Source organism: Struthio camelus, chromosome 13 (genome assembly GCF_040807025.1).
Source record: "Struthio camelus isolate bStrCam1 chromosome 13, bStrCam1.hap1, whole genome shotgun sequence".
In the NCBI taxonomy this organism is placed as follows: Eukaryota; Metazoa; Chordata; class Aves; order Struthioniformes; family Struthionidae; genus Struthio; species Struthio camelus.
In genome coordinates, this window is record NC_090954.1 from 14,913,667 (window position 1) to 14,932,783 (window position 19,117).

Below are 19,117 nucleotides of genomic sequence, written 5' to 3' on the forward strand. Positions count from 1 at the left end.
ACGGTCCGCTTTGTTGTGGCGCTAGGAGCACGTCCGCACGGAGCCCTTGCCTTGTGATTGGACCGCGCCGTCTCCTTCCGGCCCCGAGACGTTTCTCCCATCTGTTCATACCGATGGCACTCCAGCGAATTTAAAAGAACGGTTTTCCAAACTTTTCCTGTATTCTCTCCTTTTAAATTGCATGGTTCTAGACTAGTAGAAACAGAGTGTTCCGGGGATGACAATTCAGAAGGAAAAAGAAGGAAAAACGAGTATTGTTTCATTACCAACACGATTTACGGGAGAAGAAACTGTTCACTGAATGGCTAATACCAATCCCCACGTTACAGCCTAAAGATCAGTGATAAACATGGCTTAAAAACACTCTTCTGCAGATGTTTACACATATTCCTCACGTCTGGAGGACACCAAAAGAACAGAATCGCTCGCAGCTTATCCTGTGGTTTCTCTCCTTCCAGGCAGACCTGAACACTGTTCCAGGAAAAACTCTCCTAGAGTCCCTTGCACACTGAGGGCCAGCTGAAGTTTAAATTTGCAGAGGAATAAAGAAATAGAAAATAGCCTCAGGAGATAAAGAAACAATCTAGGCTTCAAGTAAAAACAAAAACAAAAACAAAAAAACACACACAATCCCACCACCACCATCACCACGAAAAAACAATATTTGAATTTTAGGAGTTTAGGTAATTCTTATGTTTCAGAAACTGTTTTACCATTTTGGAAAGATCCATAACAAAACAAGATAAAACAGTAGGATGAACAATCAGCAATTCTCTTCAGAGAAAGTCTGCTGACGAAAAAAGGAAATACTGGGGCGGGTGGCGGGGGGGCCAATCACGAACACTAGATATTTAATTGGAATGAAAAATAACCCCAAGTACTAGCAGCTCTAAATAAAACACTTGGTGAGGAAAAAATGTTCAGTTCATTTAAGAAATAGCATCCAATAACCTCTCTTGATAATGTTCATGAAAGCATAAAAAAAAAATCACCTTCACAAGAACAGCGAGGAGTTACTGTCTAATTGTGACCAACAGAAACAGGGGAAATTAAAGAGGCTTTGTTAATTCCAAACAGCCTCATAAAATTTATTTTTCTTACACATGCAAGACCTTAAAACTTCACTCATAAAGCTCTCTCTGACCCTAGCCCAGATTATGTCATCTCAGATTTTTCCAGATTTTACACACACACAAAGCGTGCAAGTAGAACCTTATATATGCACGTATAAACTGTAGATAGATGCTAAATATATAAACGTATTTATACAAATATACAGCCACATCATACAGGCCCTTAATATTCACCTCACTAGCTGAGTCTTTACTAGAGCATTCTGCAACAAGATTTTACACATTTTATCCTTCCTGTATGAAAATTTCCATTGTCAGGAACACCAACTACCAGCTAAAATGATAAGTTAAAAGACATCACAGATGGGAGACTAAACAGATTTATGTTCCTGTAGTTCTAAATTATGCTAATATTTAAATTTCAATTTAAGTTTGTGAGTTGGAGGACCTCTATTCGCTCTTGAAATAAACGTATGTAATAACCTTAGAGCAATGTAACCTATTACACGGCTCTATAGCTGCTGGAGTTTTTCTTGCTAATATAGAGTAAATGCCACAGTTTGTCTGTTAGGCAATAAAACTTTTTTTCACTTCATTGTAATGTAATAATCTTGGGTAATAGGGCCCTTAATGGAAGAGATTCCTGTGACTTAAAGCTTCTTCCTTATTAAGCTTAATTGAATTAATTATTCACATACTAATGATTTAACAGCCACTTCATATAAAATAAAAGCAAGACACTCTCTTGAATACTTACCCCATACTTATGATCTAATAAAGGAACTGAAGGAGAAAGAGATATCTTTGTTTTTTCTTTCAGATAGGGGTGGTATTTAAAATCCAGCTACACTCTCTCCTGCTGTGGATGGAGGTGCTCTGAAATAAAACCATTCCAAGTCCTACAGCAAAATGTATCTTTAATCTACGAGTCCTTAATTGAAAAAGATATTCATGACAATCAGTGATGTCCCCTTTATTCCAAAAATTGCATCTTTCCTAAAATTGGCTCATTTTCTGAATGTGCTCTTACACAGGAAAACTGGAACAGTGTGATTCTAAGGAGAATGGCACAGATTTGTACCTATAAAACAGCTATCCCAAGGTGCATATGAAAGCTGGCGCTTTATTATTCTCCATAATAATGCTTGGCACTGATGTAGTGTTTTATGGGATCAAAGCGATTTACGAACTAATTAATTAATCTTCACAGGACCCCTGCGAGAAGGCAGGTTTTACCATTCCAATTTAATAAATGGCACAACTGAGGCAGAGGAGTTGTATGATCTGTTTCATGTCGCAAAGGGAGTCCGGGGCTTCGGTTTGTAGATCATTAGAAATAGCAGCAGTGGTTGTTCTGCAGTGAATTCCTTGGGACCTTCAATGGATCTATTTGTGTGAGCAAGGAAAACAGAACCTGGCCCATATAAAGGTACAAGGAGAGCCAATACCCTGTTCAGTCAACCTTAAAACTAGAATTAATTCACTTAAGGAAGGTGCTGGGATTCAAGAAACCCAAACGCCTCTCCTTATATGCCAAATCTAATCCACTGTGCAAAACAAGAACTGGTATCTGACTTTCCCCGTGCTAGTTCTTCAGGTAAGATTGGGATGGTAACGCTGCCTCTCCACTCACGCTCTGGGAGGCTGTAGGGGTTGCTGGTTCGTATGAAGCTTTGTACCCACGCTAGGGAATTCAAAGTTTTAGTCTTTATAGCAGAGGCATAACTTCACTTTGAGACTGAGCTTATATTTTACTACATTTGCAGTTATTTCTGCCTGTTTTCAAAAACTTCCTGCTTTAAACACCTGGACGCAAGATTTAATGGTTCTTATGAATGGGTATGTATACCCTAACAGCCTCTACAACTTGGACACAGGAATCCAATTTACCTCAAGGTTTCTCATGCAAAGCTAAACAAAACCGTGCCAGGCTGTGAATTAACTTCAGCAAGTGCTGGCACCTTAAAAGATCAGTAACTGCACCTGTGCGCACAAGCTTTAGCAAAAAAAAAACTACCACATGTAATTCCCAGTTAACATACTGGAAATGCTTGTTCACAGTACTGAGATTCTCAGATTCAAACAATTCTCACTCAAACACAGTACTTCTCACATACTCTTTGCAATGCTTCATATGCTCTCATTGTCCGGTCAAAAACTTCAGTCATGTATTTAGGCGAGATACAAAGACTGACAAGTGATATCCAAAGTCAAGAAAACGCATGTGTGTAACTGAGGGCAATATAAAATTTCTTGAGACAGCTACTGTACCCTTTATTTACTGTACAGTCTCTACCTTCCAGAAAACATCTCCAACCTAAATTTTTCTATCATTGTATGATCTTTGATTACATTGATATCTTATGCCATTCCACTGGCCAGAATCACTAGGATAGTGACAGTAAAAGGACCTATTGGCAGAGATTGTTTACAATATTTTCAAATAGGCATTTAACATGTAAATAATGAATAGGAATGTAACTATATGGAGTAAATGCAGTGATTTTTGGCCCTTGAATTCCCATTATGCATTTACTGGTGATTTGATGTCACTAAAACGACACTTTCAACATCTTCATGAAGATAGGTATGATGTTTATAAAATTTTACAAAGGGCAACACTACTTCGAGATGCTATTTAAGAGGCAGCTGGGGCTCCAGCTGATGTACTGGAGTGCCAAGGCAGTGTCTCATAGTAGGGTTTTTATGTCACTACAGGGTACCTGATTAGAAGATTTATTTCCTTTCTTTCCTGCAAGCCTGGAGGAGGTTCCAGTTGGAGCGGAGGGCTGCGCAGCTCCGGGATGCATCAGCGCAACGTAAGCAGGCGCCCTGACCCACGGCACTGCTGCGCGCTCAGGAACACAGCCTGCCAAGTAACCTCCTCTCCTCCAAAAAGTCCACATCCATTACATCCTCTTTTTAAATCTCAGACTGGGGGGGTGGGGGGGGGGGGAGGGAGGAAAAAAAAGGAAAGAAAACATTCTAATTTTGAGGAAGTTTTTGCTTATCATGAAGGGATATTAAAAGCGTCTTTCAACAACTCCTGACCACCTTCCAGAAATTTGCTTTTGTAGCAAAAGGGCAGCACTTTGTCTCTTTCTTTCAGAGGAAGTTTTGGAACTATGGGGATATTTGAAGGAGGTATACAGTCTAAAGGCATAATTTTAATTCCAGCTAGTGCCAAAGACTATGAGGTACTGGATTTCTACCTGAAAAGTGGAAATTTATTATTAGATTACATTTGTATTTTAATAAAGATCAGCACTACCAGGAAAAAACAGTTGTAAAAAGCACAAAAATAAAAATCAGACAACTTATTAATGTCCGGCATGAGCAATTCACCTCTCAATGTGTATGTTCCTCTGAAAACTAAAGGCATTTAGAAATGGATTCCATTGTTATACTGCCCATCAGATTTTGTAGATAATCAGCTGCATACGAGAAGCTAAATTGCTAAACAAGTCTGTTAATGGAATGAAAACGCCTAAGGCTATTTCAATAGAGCATAACGTAGGAGAACCTATTTTATTTGCAACAGTGCAAATTTCCAAACAGTCAAAACCACAAGCGAGCAGCAGCGGCAGGCACAGCTGGGGCAATACAAAAACCAGGCATCTAGGACTATTTTTGACTCTCACGACTCAATGCTAGCAAGAAATAGAGAGAGAACAAAGCAAGACTCTCATACACATAATTCCCCCATGTAATAACAGCTATAAAAATCCGATAAAGCTTGACTAAGTTATATTTGTCAAATAGGAATTATTGTTGGTCTGCTTGGGAAACTTACAGTTGGCAACTTATTAAATAAGTCTTTGCAAATAAAGCTGTTGTCCTTTCAAATAGAACAGTCTTTCATTTCTGACAATACTACTCCACTCTACTTCATTTTGTATTTTTTTCAGCTAAAAAGGATGGAATGTCACCATCTTCTGGCTATATTTTATTTTTCAGGAAAAATAAAACACAAATTTCAGTTGCAAAAGCCATATCTCATTTGCGGAGGGAACACCGAAGTAGAAGATACTCTTTGTCCTATACTTATGAGAGTGCTCAATGACCAACCCGTTGTCCCAGAGTTCATTTGTGAGGACTTTTCACAGAACTGTATGTAAAAGAAGAAGTCTGTAAAATAGCCAAAACGTTAATAGTGAAAAACCATGAGAAAGATCTTTGTCTTCAGCTCCTTCTTCAACTTTATTTAATCTTAGTATACTGTACTTCACTTCCTCCTTTATCCTCACATATAAAACCCAAACACACTCTTCCAGCAGAGAAGAGAGTCACATTAAGAGCACCCTAAGAAGCAGACACGCAAGAAGTGGCAGATCCAAAGTGGCAAACAATAGCAGGGTCTTACTGGTCACCCTCCTCAGGATTTTCCACACCAACCCTGAGAAACGCATACAAATTCCACTAGTTTCACAGGCTGCAAAATCAGGGAACAGATTATTGCCCTTAACTGCAGAGAATGAGCCAAAACATGACACAATTTCCTGTCACTGAAAACGCATTTTAAGACAAATTTGGTGTCAAATGTCAAGGGGAAAATATATTCATTTATAAAGCAACAAACCTTACCTACCATACCAGCTATTTCTGTTGTTTTTACTATATAAATCTGATACTTTAATGCATGGAAATTTAGCTTAAGCTGTATCTTCTCATGACATATGTTCTGGTTGCATGTCTTGTTTCAGCTTTGCTAAGTCTACTGTCAACTATTAGTTTTTCTAGATTTGAATCTTGGCTCTCAGAGTCTACTACACGACTCTGCACACCCTGTCAAAGTCACTAACATCCTATTGCAAATCATTTTATCTACTAATAGATAATCATTTTCACTGTGATGACTTAAATTTAAGCCTGTATATTGTGATTTCCTTTCATTTGCTGATTTAAGTGCATAATCTATTGAATGTCCTGCTCTTGACTTATCTGACAGCAAAGAAGAATCTTTTTTCAGATGGAAAATGAAATACAAAGGTTTTTAAATAGGAAAAGCAGTCCAATCGTGTTTGCAAATACCATACTGTAACTTGAAAAGGAAGAAAAAAATCCTTTTCCTATATTTTCTCAAAACATAAATAACTGGCAAGTATCCCTCAGAAATAAAAGTCCCTCTAAAACTAAAAGTATGCCATAAACTGTATAAACCATTGGTCAAAATTCAGTTACGCCCTTAACTAATGCCTTATAGCAGTGAATAGGACAGGCTACGAGGACATAACAACTGCAGTATAGATGTCTACATTCATTACTAGCCTTTTTTGTTTCTCTTCTTTTAGTGACAGGATAAGCCAGGTGCTTATGAAACTGCCTCCTAGTCCTTCCTGAAATTTACCTTAACAATGTTAAATCTAACGGAATCTGACATCCATCTGTTCACATACCGTCTACGCGCTCTTCTAGGAAAAACAAAGATGAACATCATCAAAGCATCACCATTTACTATATCCAAAACAGAAATTCAACTATAGGATTTTAAAAGAATAGCACAACTACATTTACACATTTTAAATTAGGCCTATTCTGATAATATAAGATCAGCTGCGGTTCCATGCGTTTACTTATGGCAATCCAGGTCAGTAAACTTGAATTCATAGAAGCATACGTGTGTGCATATAAAACAAACACACACACACACACACACACGTAAAGGTATGTATGGAGAGGCAAGAGAAAAGGAACGTAAGACTGATTATTTAAAGCAATCTCCATTTAGCAGTATGCACATCAAAGTGAGAATATGCCTCTGCAAGTATAAGATGAAGTAAATTAATGCAGCATTAATAATAACAGTGATTTTCCAAACAGTAGTAATATACAGTATTTTAAAAGATAAGTGAAAATTAAAAATAAACAGATGTTAAATACATCACTGTTACAGGCACTTTAATCACATTAACACTGAATTAATTTAGATTTTAGAATTTAATCTTAACGTTAGAATGATAACATTGATCGCCACTTGGCTTAGTGAAGGCAAAGCAGAACATGGCTAGTAATGTAATTCTGTTGTTTTACTCATGTATACATTTGCTAACGAGACCCGTCCACCACTGTTTGAAAGACATATTTTAGCCAGGAAGGCCTTTCCAAATTGTTCTCAAATGAGTCAGATGAGGAAGAAGGATTTTCTGCATTTTATTAGGAAAATTTGCCCATGGATCACTAATAAGCAGGGCCTATACGAAGGGCTTTTTGCGGGTAACGATCCAACCACAAGAGAAGTATTTGGATAGTTAAGTTTGTCTCTTGCCATCGGCAATCCCCTCTGCAGTCCTTCTTGAGATGGACTACATCCCAGATGCACGGACTGGGAGAGAAATAAAAAGGAATTACATGTTCTCCTAGCTTTAAGTTTTGGTAGCACAGATTTTGCAACACGTTCTTACTCTAACAGTTTAACATTGTGTTATATATAATACAAACTCAAACGTACATAGATGCAGTCAAGATTTCTCTCAGACTTACTTTTCCAAATAACTGAGACCATCAAAGAAAAAAATTGTTCATCCAGACCCACTACCTATTGTGCCTTTAAACGTTTTCATTTTCCTTCCAACCTCAAGATGTCACAAAAGCTACAGAAAAACCCTTAACAACATTTACTTTTATTTAACTTGAAGAATAAAGAGTTACGTTTCCTCTAAAACTCAGGAAAACTGTGCGTGTGTGCATGGGCACATGTGTACATGTATACACACACACACACCCCTATATATATATATATATATTTATATATATATATACACACACACACGCATATATATGTAAATTTATATAAGAAGATGGAAACTATATGGTGACCTATTTTCCATGTCCATTCCTTAAGTGTATCTTTTCAAAAGCAGCACATAACCTCAGGGACCCTCCCCACAGGTTTTATGCAAAAGGTACAATGACCAAAGTAAACTTTATTATTAAACTGACATCACTAGGTCCCTGTTTCATGACAGAGGAATAATCATTGTTTTATTACTACAGCTGATAACTTCATCCTGACAGTCTTCCCCAGATTAGAAGCTACTAACTCACTCTTGCCCTGGAAGACTAAATGGGCTCTACTACTATTGTATGGATAAAAGCTAGACCCTTTCTTGCCGTACCCTCATCTCGTTAGGTTCCTGTTCAGGTCCCGTGGAGGCAAGACCAGAACACGCTGCTCCCCTGGGAAACATCCCAGCGCTCTCCCTCAGGACCCAGCTGCAGCGAGGCCAACCACAGTCACAGCCCCCTCGTCTTTTGCAATAGGTAGGGGAAGAAATGGGGTGACAGCCACCTTGCTACAGCCCTCAATCTACAGTTCATGTCAATATAACAAGGGAATGAAGGTGGGATCCATGTCCTTCATTCATCTTTTAACAGCTCACAGGGCAAAGAGAGCACCCAAAAAGGACCAAGCAGAATCTTAAAAGGAATGTAAGCACTGATAATCACAAATATATTTATAATTGTAAATACTAGATTGTTAGATACACGAGGATGCTATTCACATTCAAAATTCTTGCATTGAACCAGAAAAAAATGCTTCTAAAACACCTTGACTTTGGGCTGTGCATCAGATCTATAACTGGAAAAATAATTAGAATTATTCTAGAGACATTTTGGATGCCATTTTGTTATTACAGTTTTCTAAAGATTTACTTTGGGAAAGAAAGAAAAACTCAAAATATGAGTAATATTGCATCTAATTACATTAAATAAAGAGCTTCAAGTTAAAAATATACCTGATTTTTCTTTATCACATCATAAAAGACATTAAAACTGATTTACTATATGCTTGGGAGGACTAGCTCCACCCAAGACAAACACCCACTAACAGGCAGCTAAGTTGACTAAGGTCATGTTTGAAATGGTCCAGTACTGCTGCTGTCTTCTAGACAGCAGGCGCTCGGAGCCTGCCTCTAGCCTCATGGTTAGAGCACAGGACTGCTGTCTTCCAGTCACAAGGAGAAGAGATTTTCCATCTAAGAGCTGGAAGCCTCTACTGTCCCAAGGCAGGCACCTCCTGCCATATGCGACTGGCCAAACTTGATCACCCTGGAGACTTTCAGGTCAGCAAATGACAATTAAGAAGAATGCCAAAAGTGTTAAGCCTGAATCATATTAAAATACATGAAGATCGGTTAGGTTTGCTCAGGTATCTCATTAATTTAAGTAGTTCACAGTACAGATAAGATTTCCACAAACATCTGCATGTTTAATATCAAGATGTGCATGCAGTAAGAAACTGAAAGCAACAAACATTTTCAAGACCACTAATTAGTAATAGGTGATCATAATTAGATGTGAACTTCACAGTGCATGTTTGTTCAAGTGACATGACTAAATAAATAAGCACATAATTTATTCCATTTTTTCTTAACCTAGCTGATGCTTTCTATTTTGTTACCTACACCATATTAACTCATCTTTTGCTGGAATGCAATTAAATCACCTTTCACAGGAATTAATTTTCATCTATGAATTTTCATCTATTGTCATCTAAACAGACATTTTCCCCTAGTTTTCAAGCCTTCTCAAGAGTGAAGTTCTTCTGTTGATTTGTCCAGTCACTAAAAACCTGTATATTTTACCACTTCTCTACCTGTGGTCATACAAAATGATAATATTAGGTTGAAAAAACATTTCAAGTTAAATCTCCTCTTAGTGAAAAATCAGAAAAATGATTTTTTTTTTAATCAGGGTAACCTATAAACCAAGCTGAGGTTCAAAGAAAAACTATTTATAAAAAATAACATTTGAATAAACAATCAATTCAGCTGTCATACAGGTCCCCCCCGCCCCCAATCCTCACTAAATATTTCTTATCTCAATTCCTTTAAGGAAGCAGTACTAAAAATGACTTTTAATCCAGAATGTGCATTTTAAAAAGTATTTATAGTCTTATCTGCTCTTAAAACAAATAACTTTGTACTAAAAATGGCAATTTATCTCCAAAATCTATCCAAAAAAATCTTTATCCATTCTTAAAATACTTAAGTTGAAATTGTTTCTGGCATATCATCAGTTAGGATAAACAGTAATAAAAAAAGAAGAAAAGAAAAAAGCAAAGAATAGGTTTTAATTTGAAGTCATGATTGAAAGACTGAAAGTAAACGACAGAAGAGTTAGAAATGTTTCACACTGACCTGAGTCCATAAAGGACTGTCCCATCTGGATGCAAACGGATCATTCTGTTCTTCACAGTGACACCATGTACAAATGACTTCTTGTCATTCAGAAAATAGGTATCAGGAACCCATAGCTGATCTGCTACTCTATTGTCCAGAGTAAGATTTAGAGGTATTACATTATACGACAGCCTCTTATCTCTCCACGCTTGCTGAAAGTACATTGTCAAGGTATAGTCCTGTGATTATAAAAACAAAAAAATTGTTTGCATTGAAACAGACAGTAGACATATGCAGAAAATACAAAAACATACTTATCCATTGTGACCGCTCTTAAAAGCAAATATTTCAGTTTAGAATTTCCATAAGTAATTTTATTTATTTATTTATTTAAACAGGGTATGTATACTGAACTTTTATATACTTAGTAACAGAGATCGGAATACAAATAAGATGAGGTATCAAGATTTTGCAAGTGGCTTGGGAGTTCTCATTTCAGTATTTAAAATACTAGGAAAGATACATTTAGATGCTTAACAGTCTGCAATTTCTGTAGCACTTTATAAGCCTGTGAGTTCTAGGAAACGGGAAAATTTGGAGATCTGAATTTTATCACATGGTCTCCACTGTATTCAGCAGTGCTTTATATGGCAGGCAACAGCTCAAGATTAGGCCTTGTATCACTAAACTGTGGCTACCCATTTAAACATTTTTCTAAATGAAAACCTCTGAAGAGTCTGTTAACTTTCCCCTGGGCACTGAAATCAGTGGGAAGTCTCCTAGGTTTCTGTGCTGCCGAGTCTTAGTCTTATGCTTAATTTTACAGATGAAGTAACTCTGGTTACTTCAATGGGACAATTCAGAGCGCACAATTAAGTACTTGAGTAGGTATCTGCAGTATTAGGACACTACAGGCTTTCTTCATGTTGATGCAGGCCATTAATGAACAGTACTTTGGAGAGTTTGGGTACTTTAGGAGACAATATACTTAAATTATTACTAAGACCTGTTAAAAAGCGGTAGAGCATTCATTATATATTAGCCTACTCCACAACAACACACAGCACAGTTGCGTATCTGCTCACACTTGGTCAAGGGCTGTTAAACAATACTGAGGAAATACTTGAAGGAGGCTGATCTAAAACCACAATTTCGTTTTCCTTTTTTTGTTTGTTCATTTTTCTAAAAAAATCATAAACAAGGCTCAGTGTTTAGCTTGAGAATTCATGTTTAACATAATCATTCATTAGTGATAACTGTAAACTTAAGGAATTGCTGCCAGAGATGGTCAATAAAAGCTGCTTCAATTATGAACAGCTTCAAGAATTCAGCTGTTATCACAGTATAAAAGTTTACATCTATGCATCAGTCTAAGACAGTCAGAAACATGAAATCCCACCTGCGACCAAATAACTGGCTATGTTGACTATGTCTTGCAAACTAATTTCTAGCATTAGATAACAGAGAAAAGCATGCAAGATATGAACGTTTTATTTCATGAACTGCAATTCATTAGTTACTTTGTATTCCATGATTTAGAATACTGTAAAGAAGGAGAGACCACTATCGAAAATACATGCTTTTATTACAGTTGGCAAAAATGTGTTAATTTTCCAACTGAAACACTTCAAAGGTGTTTGCAACAACTGTATTTTATGAGCATTTTCATTTAAAAGAATTCATGCGCCAAAAACTTTCATTCAATACAGAACAGTTGAGAATAATTTCTCACAAAACATAAAAGTAAACATTTTTTTCTAGTTACAGTTTTGCTGCCTATGTTTTCAAAAGATCTGAAAACACCCGTGTAAGAACTTGCTGGAATTTAGAAAGAAAAATTCACTTTTCTAAAAATCCTCTCTTCACAGGACAGCAAAGCACTTGATAAACGAACGCTAAATCTCCCAAAAGCTATGTGGAAAAGTTAGTCTCCCTTTTCCCATGCACAAAGGGAGCGAAATTTTCTCCAGCGTTACACAAAGAGGAAAGGTTCATCATACCTAACCTCAAGCCCTGGAGACACATCTCTCCCTCCACTGATTGTAGAGAGTCCAGAGCAATCAGTCCCAACCTATGCACGCCTACCAGTTAAGTGGAGTGAATTCAGGCCAAAGTCAATGGCAAATTGAAAAGGAAATCAAAATCAGTTATCATCATTTTTGTTGCCAACATCTGAGTTATTAGACAGCTATGTTTTCCCTTTCTTTATTATGGAAATTGTACATAAATTAGGGCAGCCTAAATATTCACTTAAACACGTATATGGGCCACCCTTCAAAACATGCATCAGGGAGGCCTTTTGAAAGCTCAGCACGAATGGCTGTTTGCTCCAGCAGAGTCCCCTAGGCAACGACACAGCACCTAGACGCGAGATGACTCTGCCTCTTCTGCAGAGCGCTGTGCTCCAAGGCGAATCAGTATAACCTGTTTTCCTACAGAGATGTGTATTTCCCTCTGTAGAAACACTCTTAGTTTTTATGCATCTTTCCCCAGAAAAGCCCACCTACAATCAAATGCTGCTTCTCTTTTTTTTTTTTCCATTAAAGATGGGAGAAGCATGTTCCAGCTGAGAACAGTTATGGCATTTCCTCCTTTTCAACACCAAACAGAACGGTGATACTGTCCCTTCGATCTTCTTCATATTTGCTGTGGTTAAAGATTAATAAACTCTGCTTGCTGAGACCTCGGTCCTACATTGCAGTTGCTACTGGAAGCACATACGCCCAGTCCATACTCGGCTTTGGTAGGATGCCACAAACATTAATAGAAATGCACGGCTGCAAGTCAGCATTAACAAAAAGAGTTTTTCAGTTATTTTACTACCAAATATATTTATATGTCAAGTATTTTAAGCTGATCAGTTTTAATGACCTAAATTTTTTCTTTTCAGAACCAGAATTAGATTCTGTTCTCAAGAGCCTCCCACCTACATATGAAGAAAGCCCCATACTGCATATCTTACTCTTCCGCTTCACCACTGTACTGCAGTATTTACTTCATAACCAGGTACCCAATCGCACATTGTCAGTAAAAAAATGTATTACTCTTCATTATAACAACATATCACAGCACTAACTAGATGAGCCATAGCAATTGCTCCAATACTGTTGTTAGGATATTGCATTTTATCCCTAAAGTATAACCCGCATGTATTAATATACAGTGTGTGTGTGTGTGTATATTATTTATATATATATATATGCATATATATATATATATATATATATATATATATGCTTCCCTCTTTATACCGCAGTAAAAGAGGGGGAAAAAAAGAAGAGGAAGACAATCAAATAGGCATGGTTCAGTGTCTAAAAAATGAATTACATAAATTTGGAGCTCTGGTACAGCTGAAAGGAAAGCCAAGTCTCCATGCTGGAGTTCACAGTCAAATACACTGCGTGCCAGAAACAGGCCTGCTGTTCCAGCTAAAACCATTTGCCGTCAAATGGCCCTAGTTTTCAGATGTCTCTGCAGTTTTGGATGGTCAAAATAGGACACCTTAAAAGAATAATATTTAGACAGACCTCACAACCCTTTGAAATTATTTTTTTTTTAAAAAGACGTTCCAAGCTACATATCTCAAAGCAGAAGTTATTAGTTACAAATGAAGGAAAACTTATTACTCAAGCTGCAATTCACTCCTTAAAAAGGAGGGAGACATCTGTTTTCAAAATCCCAAATGAAACAGTTCAAAAACACAGCACACGGTTACAAATGTCACTGAGGTAATCCCAAGGCACGCTGAGACTGAGAACATGCTTACCTAGAAGCAATACTGCAGAGAGTAAAACTCTGTTAAATCTTGCTTTAAATATGGGGATTTCCCTCTATCCTAGGGATAGTCATCAAGACAAACACGCAGATATCTTATGTCTTTAGAGAGACAGGCACACAAAAGGCTGTGAAGATGAAACAGAAGCCAGTTCATTTAAAGAGCCTGGCACAAGGCAGTAATCACAACGAGCTGAATGAGATATGAAACCAAACCTCATGCTCACTGTGTCTGTGTGTACCATTACCCAGGCAGAAATTATGGAGGCACAGACTATTTGCAAGACATGCATACCAAGAAACACTTTACAAATGTAAATACAGAGACATGTTCATCAGTTTGCCTGAAGGCTTGAAATATGTGGTACAAAATTTTACTAGTATGGACAAAGTTATTAGGAAGTAAAACCTAGCATTTTTAGACTCCAGAAGAGTGGAGAAGTATGTGCTTCTATTTAAATATATAAACACTATTTTTTTGTAAATGCACAAATAGTATCATTTTATCATTCCACTGTTTACAGACATATACGTTTAGTAAAAATTTTGATTCTATCCAGATGCAAAAACGTGGGCAGCAGAAAATGTACTCCCACTCCATCCTGGTCAAAGAAAAGATTTCTCTCTTCCTCACCAGTAAAAGCTCAACACCTAATTTTTCTCCTCTTTATTCCACAAGATGAACAGAAGAGCACCAAATACAAGGCAAAGTTAACGACAATGCAAGTTTTCTTATATGAATAAAAATTCAATGATCGGTTGTATTATTAGCATATTTATGATCAGCTTCCACCCTGACTTCAGGGGTTACCTTTGTGCAGTGGTTGTCTGGAAAAACTTTTAGCTGCTGCAAGGGTGTATATACTAGGACATTTAAGCTTAAATGAGACAAATAGATCTGTTACTGCAAGCCAAGTTAGTGCCTAACAACTATCAAGGTTCAGTGATCCAAAGGAAGACACTGAGCTGGGAAAAACAGTCTAAAAACTGACACGCATATCTATATTCTCTCATCTCATTAATACTCTCCACTAAAAATTTTCTTAAACCAAAACAGAATTACAAGTTGGGAAACGTATACTGCGGGTCCTCTTCTTACAGCTGAGGAGGAACTAAGGCAGAAAGTGAAACGACCTTCACGAATGTCCACAACGACAGTGAGAGTCTAATGCAATGGATGGAGCCAGATGTAACTTTTTTCAAAGCAGGAGGATATTCCAGTTTGAGTATAACATCATTTAAAATGCAGCCCTTTTTCTTCTACATTGAGCAGAACAGGACTGACTCAGTGTCACTTAAAAATGTATGCTAGCTCTTGTATATAGCACAGCTGCTCAAGCACTTCGGAAATACTAGAATCAAGATATTCAAGAGGAGAAAAATAAGTATATGGAACTTTTGTGTATTATAAATGCAACATACAGCAACACAGAGTTGAATAACCTATTTATTTCTACTCATTAGGAACAAATGGAAAACTCAATTTGTGCTTTGGCTTAAGCCCACTTCTCATAACTTTCCTGATCATCCCTAACATGTAAAAAAAATGCTTTACTACACTTCCCCATATAGAGTGTTTCAAGCATTTTTGAAAGGCAAATACCTAGTTTGAAGCTGAAGATTTTGCCCGAATGCTATATCTACTTACTGTATACACTCTAAAAGATGTCTATTGATGACATACTTAAGTGCCGCTTATGTAAAAATATTAGAAATATACACACACACACTGCAAACTATATGTTAATATATTAAGGGCTATGCAACTAAGAAAAAAAAAAATCAAAGATAATACTACTCCCACCTCAGACTCGAATGAAGTTAGCAATGACGAGTGCAGTGTCTACCCTGGGAAGTGCGCAGCATGTTTCACTACTCAGATTGTGCAGAAAACAACCCAAAACAAAGCACTTCAAGCTACAGGAGCTTCAGTGGATTTATTTGAAAAGTGATATCGCCTACTGAGTGCTGGTCACTGAAAATCCTTTCAATCCTCATTTCCTTCAAAACCAACTATTAGAATATGTTTCATTCATAATTACCTATCGCATGCTGACATTAAGAAAATCAACATGAAAAGTGTGCTCTGTTAATGCTGCAGAGACCACAAAATGACTTACATAAAATCAGAAAAAAAGCTACTTTGTTGAAAGAATGGCTTTTTAAGAATAGGTAATGCATGGAAATGTCAAAATAAATTCTGGTATATGCCCTTTCAAAAAAGTAGTTTTCACATTCTATAGAACTTAGCTGAGAAACATCAAGAACATCAAGAACCTTGTACGGCGTTCAAGCTGAACTCTTACGGTCTATCTCAAGTTTGTTCCAAGTCCACAAAACAATTCTAGTAATTGTGTCTCACAAAACTCAGCTGGTAAGATGGAAATTTTATGATCTGAAGTCTATGATTTTTCCAGAAAGAAAGATTCCAACATATAAACTGACCATTTATTCTGCAATAACTATCAGAAATTTTTTTATCAGAAAGTCTCATTTCACAACTAATAAAACATGGGCTGTTTATCTTCTGCAACACAGTTCTTGGACAAACACAGTGTTTTCTGAATCAAGCAACAGACTTACATGCTGAAAGCCAAACAGCTGGCAGCAGAGCTTGATTCCTAGACATAAAACTTCTTACTACTAATAACGTATCTGTAGTGAGAGGCTGCTTAGCATTTCAGTGACAAGACCATGAATTTGTGTCTCCTTAGCACTGACAGTATCCAACATTTACATTGTTTCCACACAATGATTTATATATTGCACTGCTATACAGCATCATTATACTTCATGCATTGCAATGAAATAAAGCAGTCACAGCTGCTGTGTTTCCTGTCACGTCAATTAGTTTAGCAAGAGACTGTGACACTTGATTTTCATCTCTGACAAATCATCCAGACTGAACCATGATACTGCACTTTTACTGAGCTACCAATCTGCATGCCACTGCAGTCAAAAAAGCATATGCAGTACATCTTTTAGCTCTCCGATTCGTTGTCTCTTGATATGAGGAAAACCAATTAAAGTGAATTTGGAGTGAAAACTACAAAATAACTCTGCTATGAGCTCAAGAGCCACGTTCTCTTGATACCATCAGACTTTTCTGTCTGCTGAAAAGAGGTAGTTTGCTTTTTGAAAAAAATTCTGCAGGATTCTCAGATGAACAATGCAAATGCAAAGACAGACAAATAAATCTAAGCTACGTTCACTCTAGATAAAGATTTTTTTTCCAAATTTTACAATCCTACAGCTCTTCTGAAAGGTTAATGCCTAAAACAGAAATCATATCTGAATTGCTAGTATTATTAGGCTGCTTTTACCATAACCAATTATTAATAGTATTGCAAAAGTGTAAAGAAAAGTACTATTAAAAAGAGCAGAAATAAATTAGAAGAAAGTAAAACTGAATGAGCAGAACTGGAGATCTGTTGGAGACCTCAGCAAGAGCAAAAAGGTACATACATGGGACTGAGCTACTGCTCTGAAGATGGAACAATCAAAAGTGAAGAACAGGAACCACTGCAAGAAACCTGCAGGTCTTATTGATACTTTCAATGAAGTATTTAAAAAAAATTTTTAAAGTGCTTTTCCAGGATAAAAATAAAGTAACCAATATCAACATTAAACGCGGGTAAAAATATGAAAACCTAGGTTGTGTTTGGGTGCAGAACTGAACTGTCAAAACATTTGGACATACACTCCTTTGCATGATCCTTTATGGCTTCCTGCACTGCCAACATAAACCAATCCTTAAGAATATATTTGGAAACCAAAAGAATCATCAAGTTAATACCATACTAAACCATTATTTTAAGCCACTTGTGAGCATCTTACAAAATCAATAATAAAACGAGAGGAGAAATTCATTTAAAGTCTATGATATTATATTCACTTTTAAGACAAAAGTATTTTGTAATATTTTTCAAGAAGAATATTGAAAGGAAAACATATTCCTGTATCTCTACTGGAAACAAAAAAAATAGATAGATAGATAGATATCTCTATCTCTTTCCATCTCTCCATCAAGACAAGGAGACTGAAACGGCGGAAGTGCCACTGAAGCGCTTGCTGCAACGCTAGGGAGCTCTGCCCATCTCTCTGCTTCGGCACGACTACCGCAACCCCTCCGCTCCAAACGGCCCGCTAGAAACAGACCCTCCCGCTAGAAACAGACCCTCCCGTGAGAATAAAACCGCTGGAGATGCACCCAGCATTTTAGTGCCGAAACGGGTTGTTTCTTTACATCCTTCATAGTTTGCTAAAAGATGAGGCTGTTTGAGAATTTGGCTGCCCACGCTACGAAACCTGTTAAACTCGCGAAAACAGCTACGGCCGTTCCCTTCAACACACAGCCAGCCATATACCTGCTGGCATCTTAAATCACCCAGCTTACCTTTTATACCAGGGTGTTCATTCTCTCTGAATTACTAATAATCGCCACAAATTGCAAATACTTCAGCCCCAAAAAGGAAAGTCTGCAGTGCTCTAGGCAGAGCGTTCTCAGCACTGAGGCTTAACGTCCAAAATCCAATGTAGCAGTAACGTCTTCGTGTCCAAACTAAACCACATACAGCTTCCCAGCTTGTCTCACTAAGCAGTCCTTCCCACTGCCTCAGTTTTGCGAAAATAAAAATAAAATAAAATAAAAACAGTAGCATGTTTAGGGTTTAGGATGATACAGTGAACCTCAGAGACGTTTTAAGTGATGAAATGGAGGGAATTCTCTAAGTGCTTACAACACTATTTAAAACATAACAGTAGTATCATTCCCATCACTACGTTATCAGTGATGACACAAACCTTTTTCAGAAATGTTGAAAGGAATCATAAAATTATCTCAAGGAAAAAGCATAATTTTAATATTAAAAATAAAAGTTAAGAGAAATGACTGAAAAAGTTTAGATTATATGAGCATCAAAAAGGATTTGTATAATTAGTGTTGCTAAGAAATGGTATTCTACCTAAAATGTGTCCCTTCTGTGGTCTCATTTAATTGAGCTACCTCAGCGAGAGGAGGGGGGGGGGGGAATTTTATTGTGCCATATTTATAGGCAGGGAAATTTCCTTTGTTATATTTAGTTTGTTTTCACCAAGCAGATTATTTCGCTAGGATTTCCAGAGGAATTTATGCAAGATAAATTCCAC

The 19,117-nt window shown here is 37.1% G+C and overlaps 1 protein-coding gene across 2 annotated transcripts in view; it reads right to left on the reverse strand.

The window, feature by feature from the left end:
- GABRB2 (gamma-aminobutyric acid type A receptor subunit beta2) overlaps positions 1-19,117 on the reverse strand; it is a 179,180-nt gene that overhangs the window by 103,835 nt on the left and 56,228 nt on the right. For both annotated transcript variants that reach the window (XM_068959609.1, XM_068959610.1), the window contains exon 5: positions 10,214-10,434. In XM_068959609.1, coding sequence (XP_068815710.1) covers positions 10,214-10,434 — 221 coding nt within the window. The remainder of the gene's footprint in view (positions 1-10,213; positions 10,435-19,117) is intronic.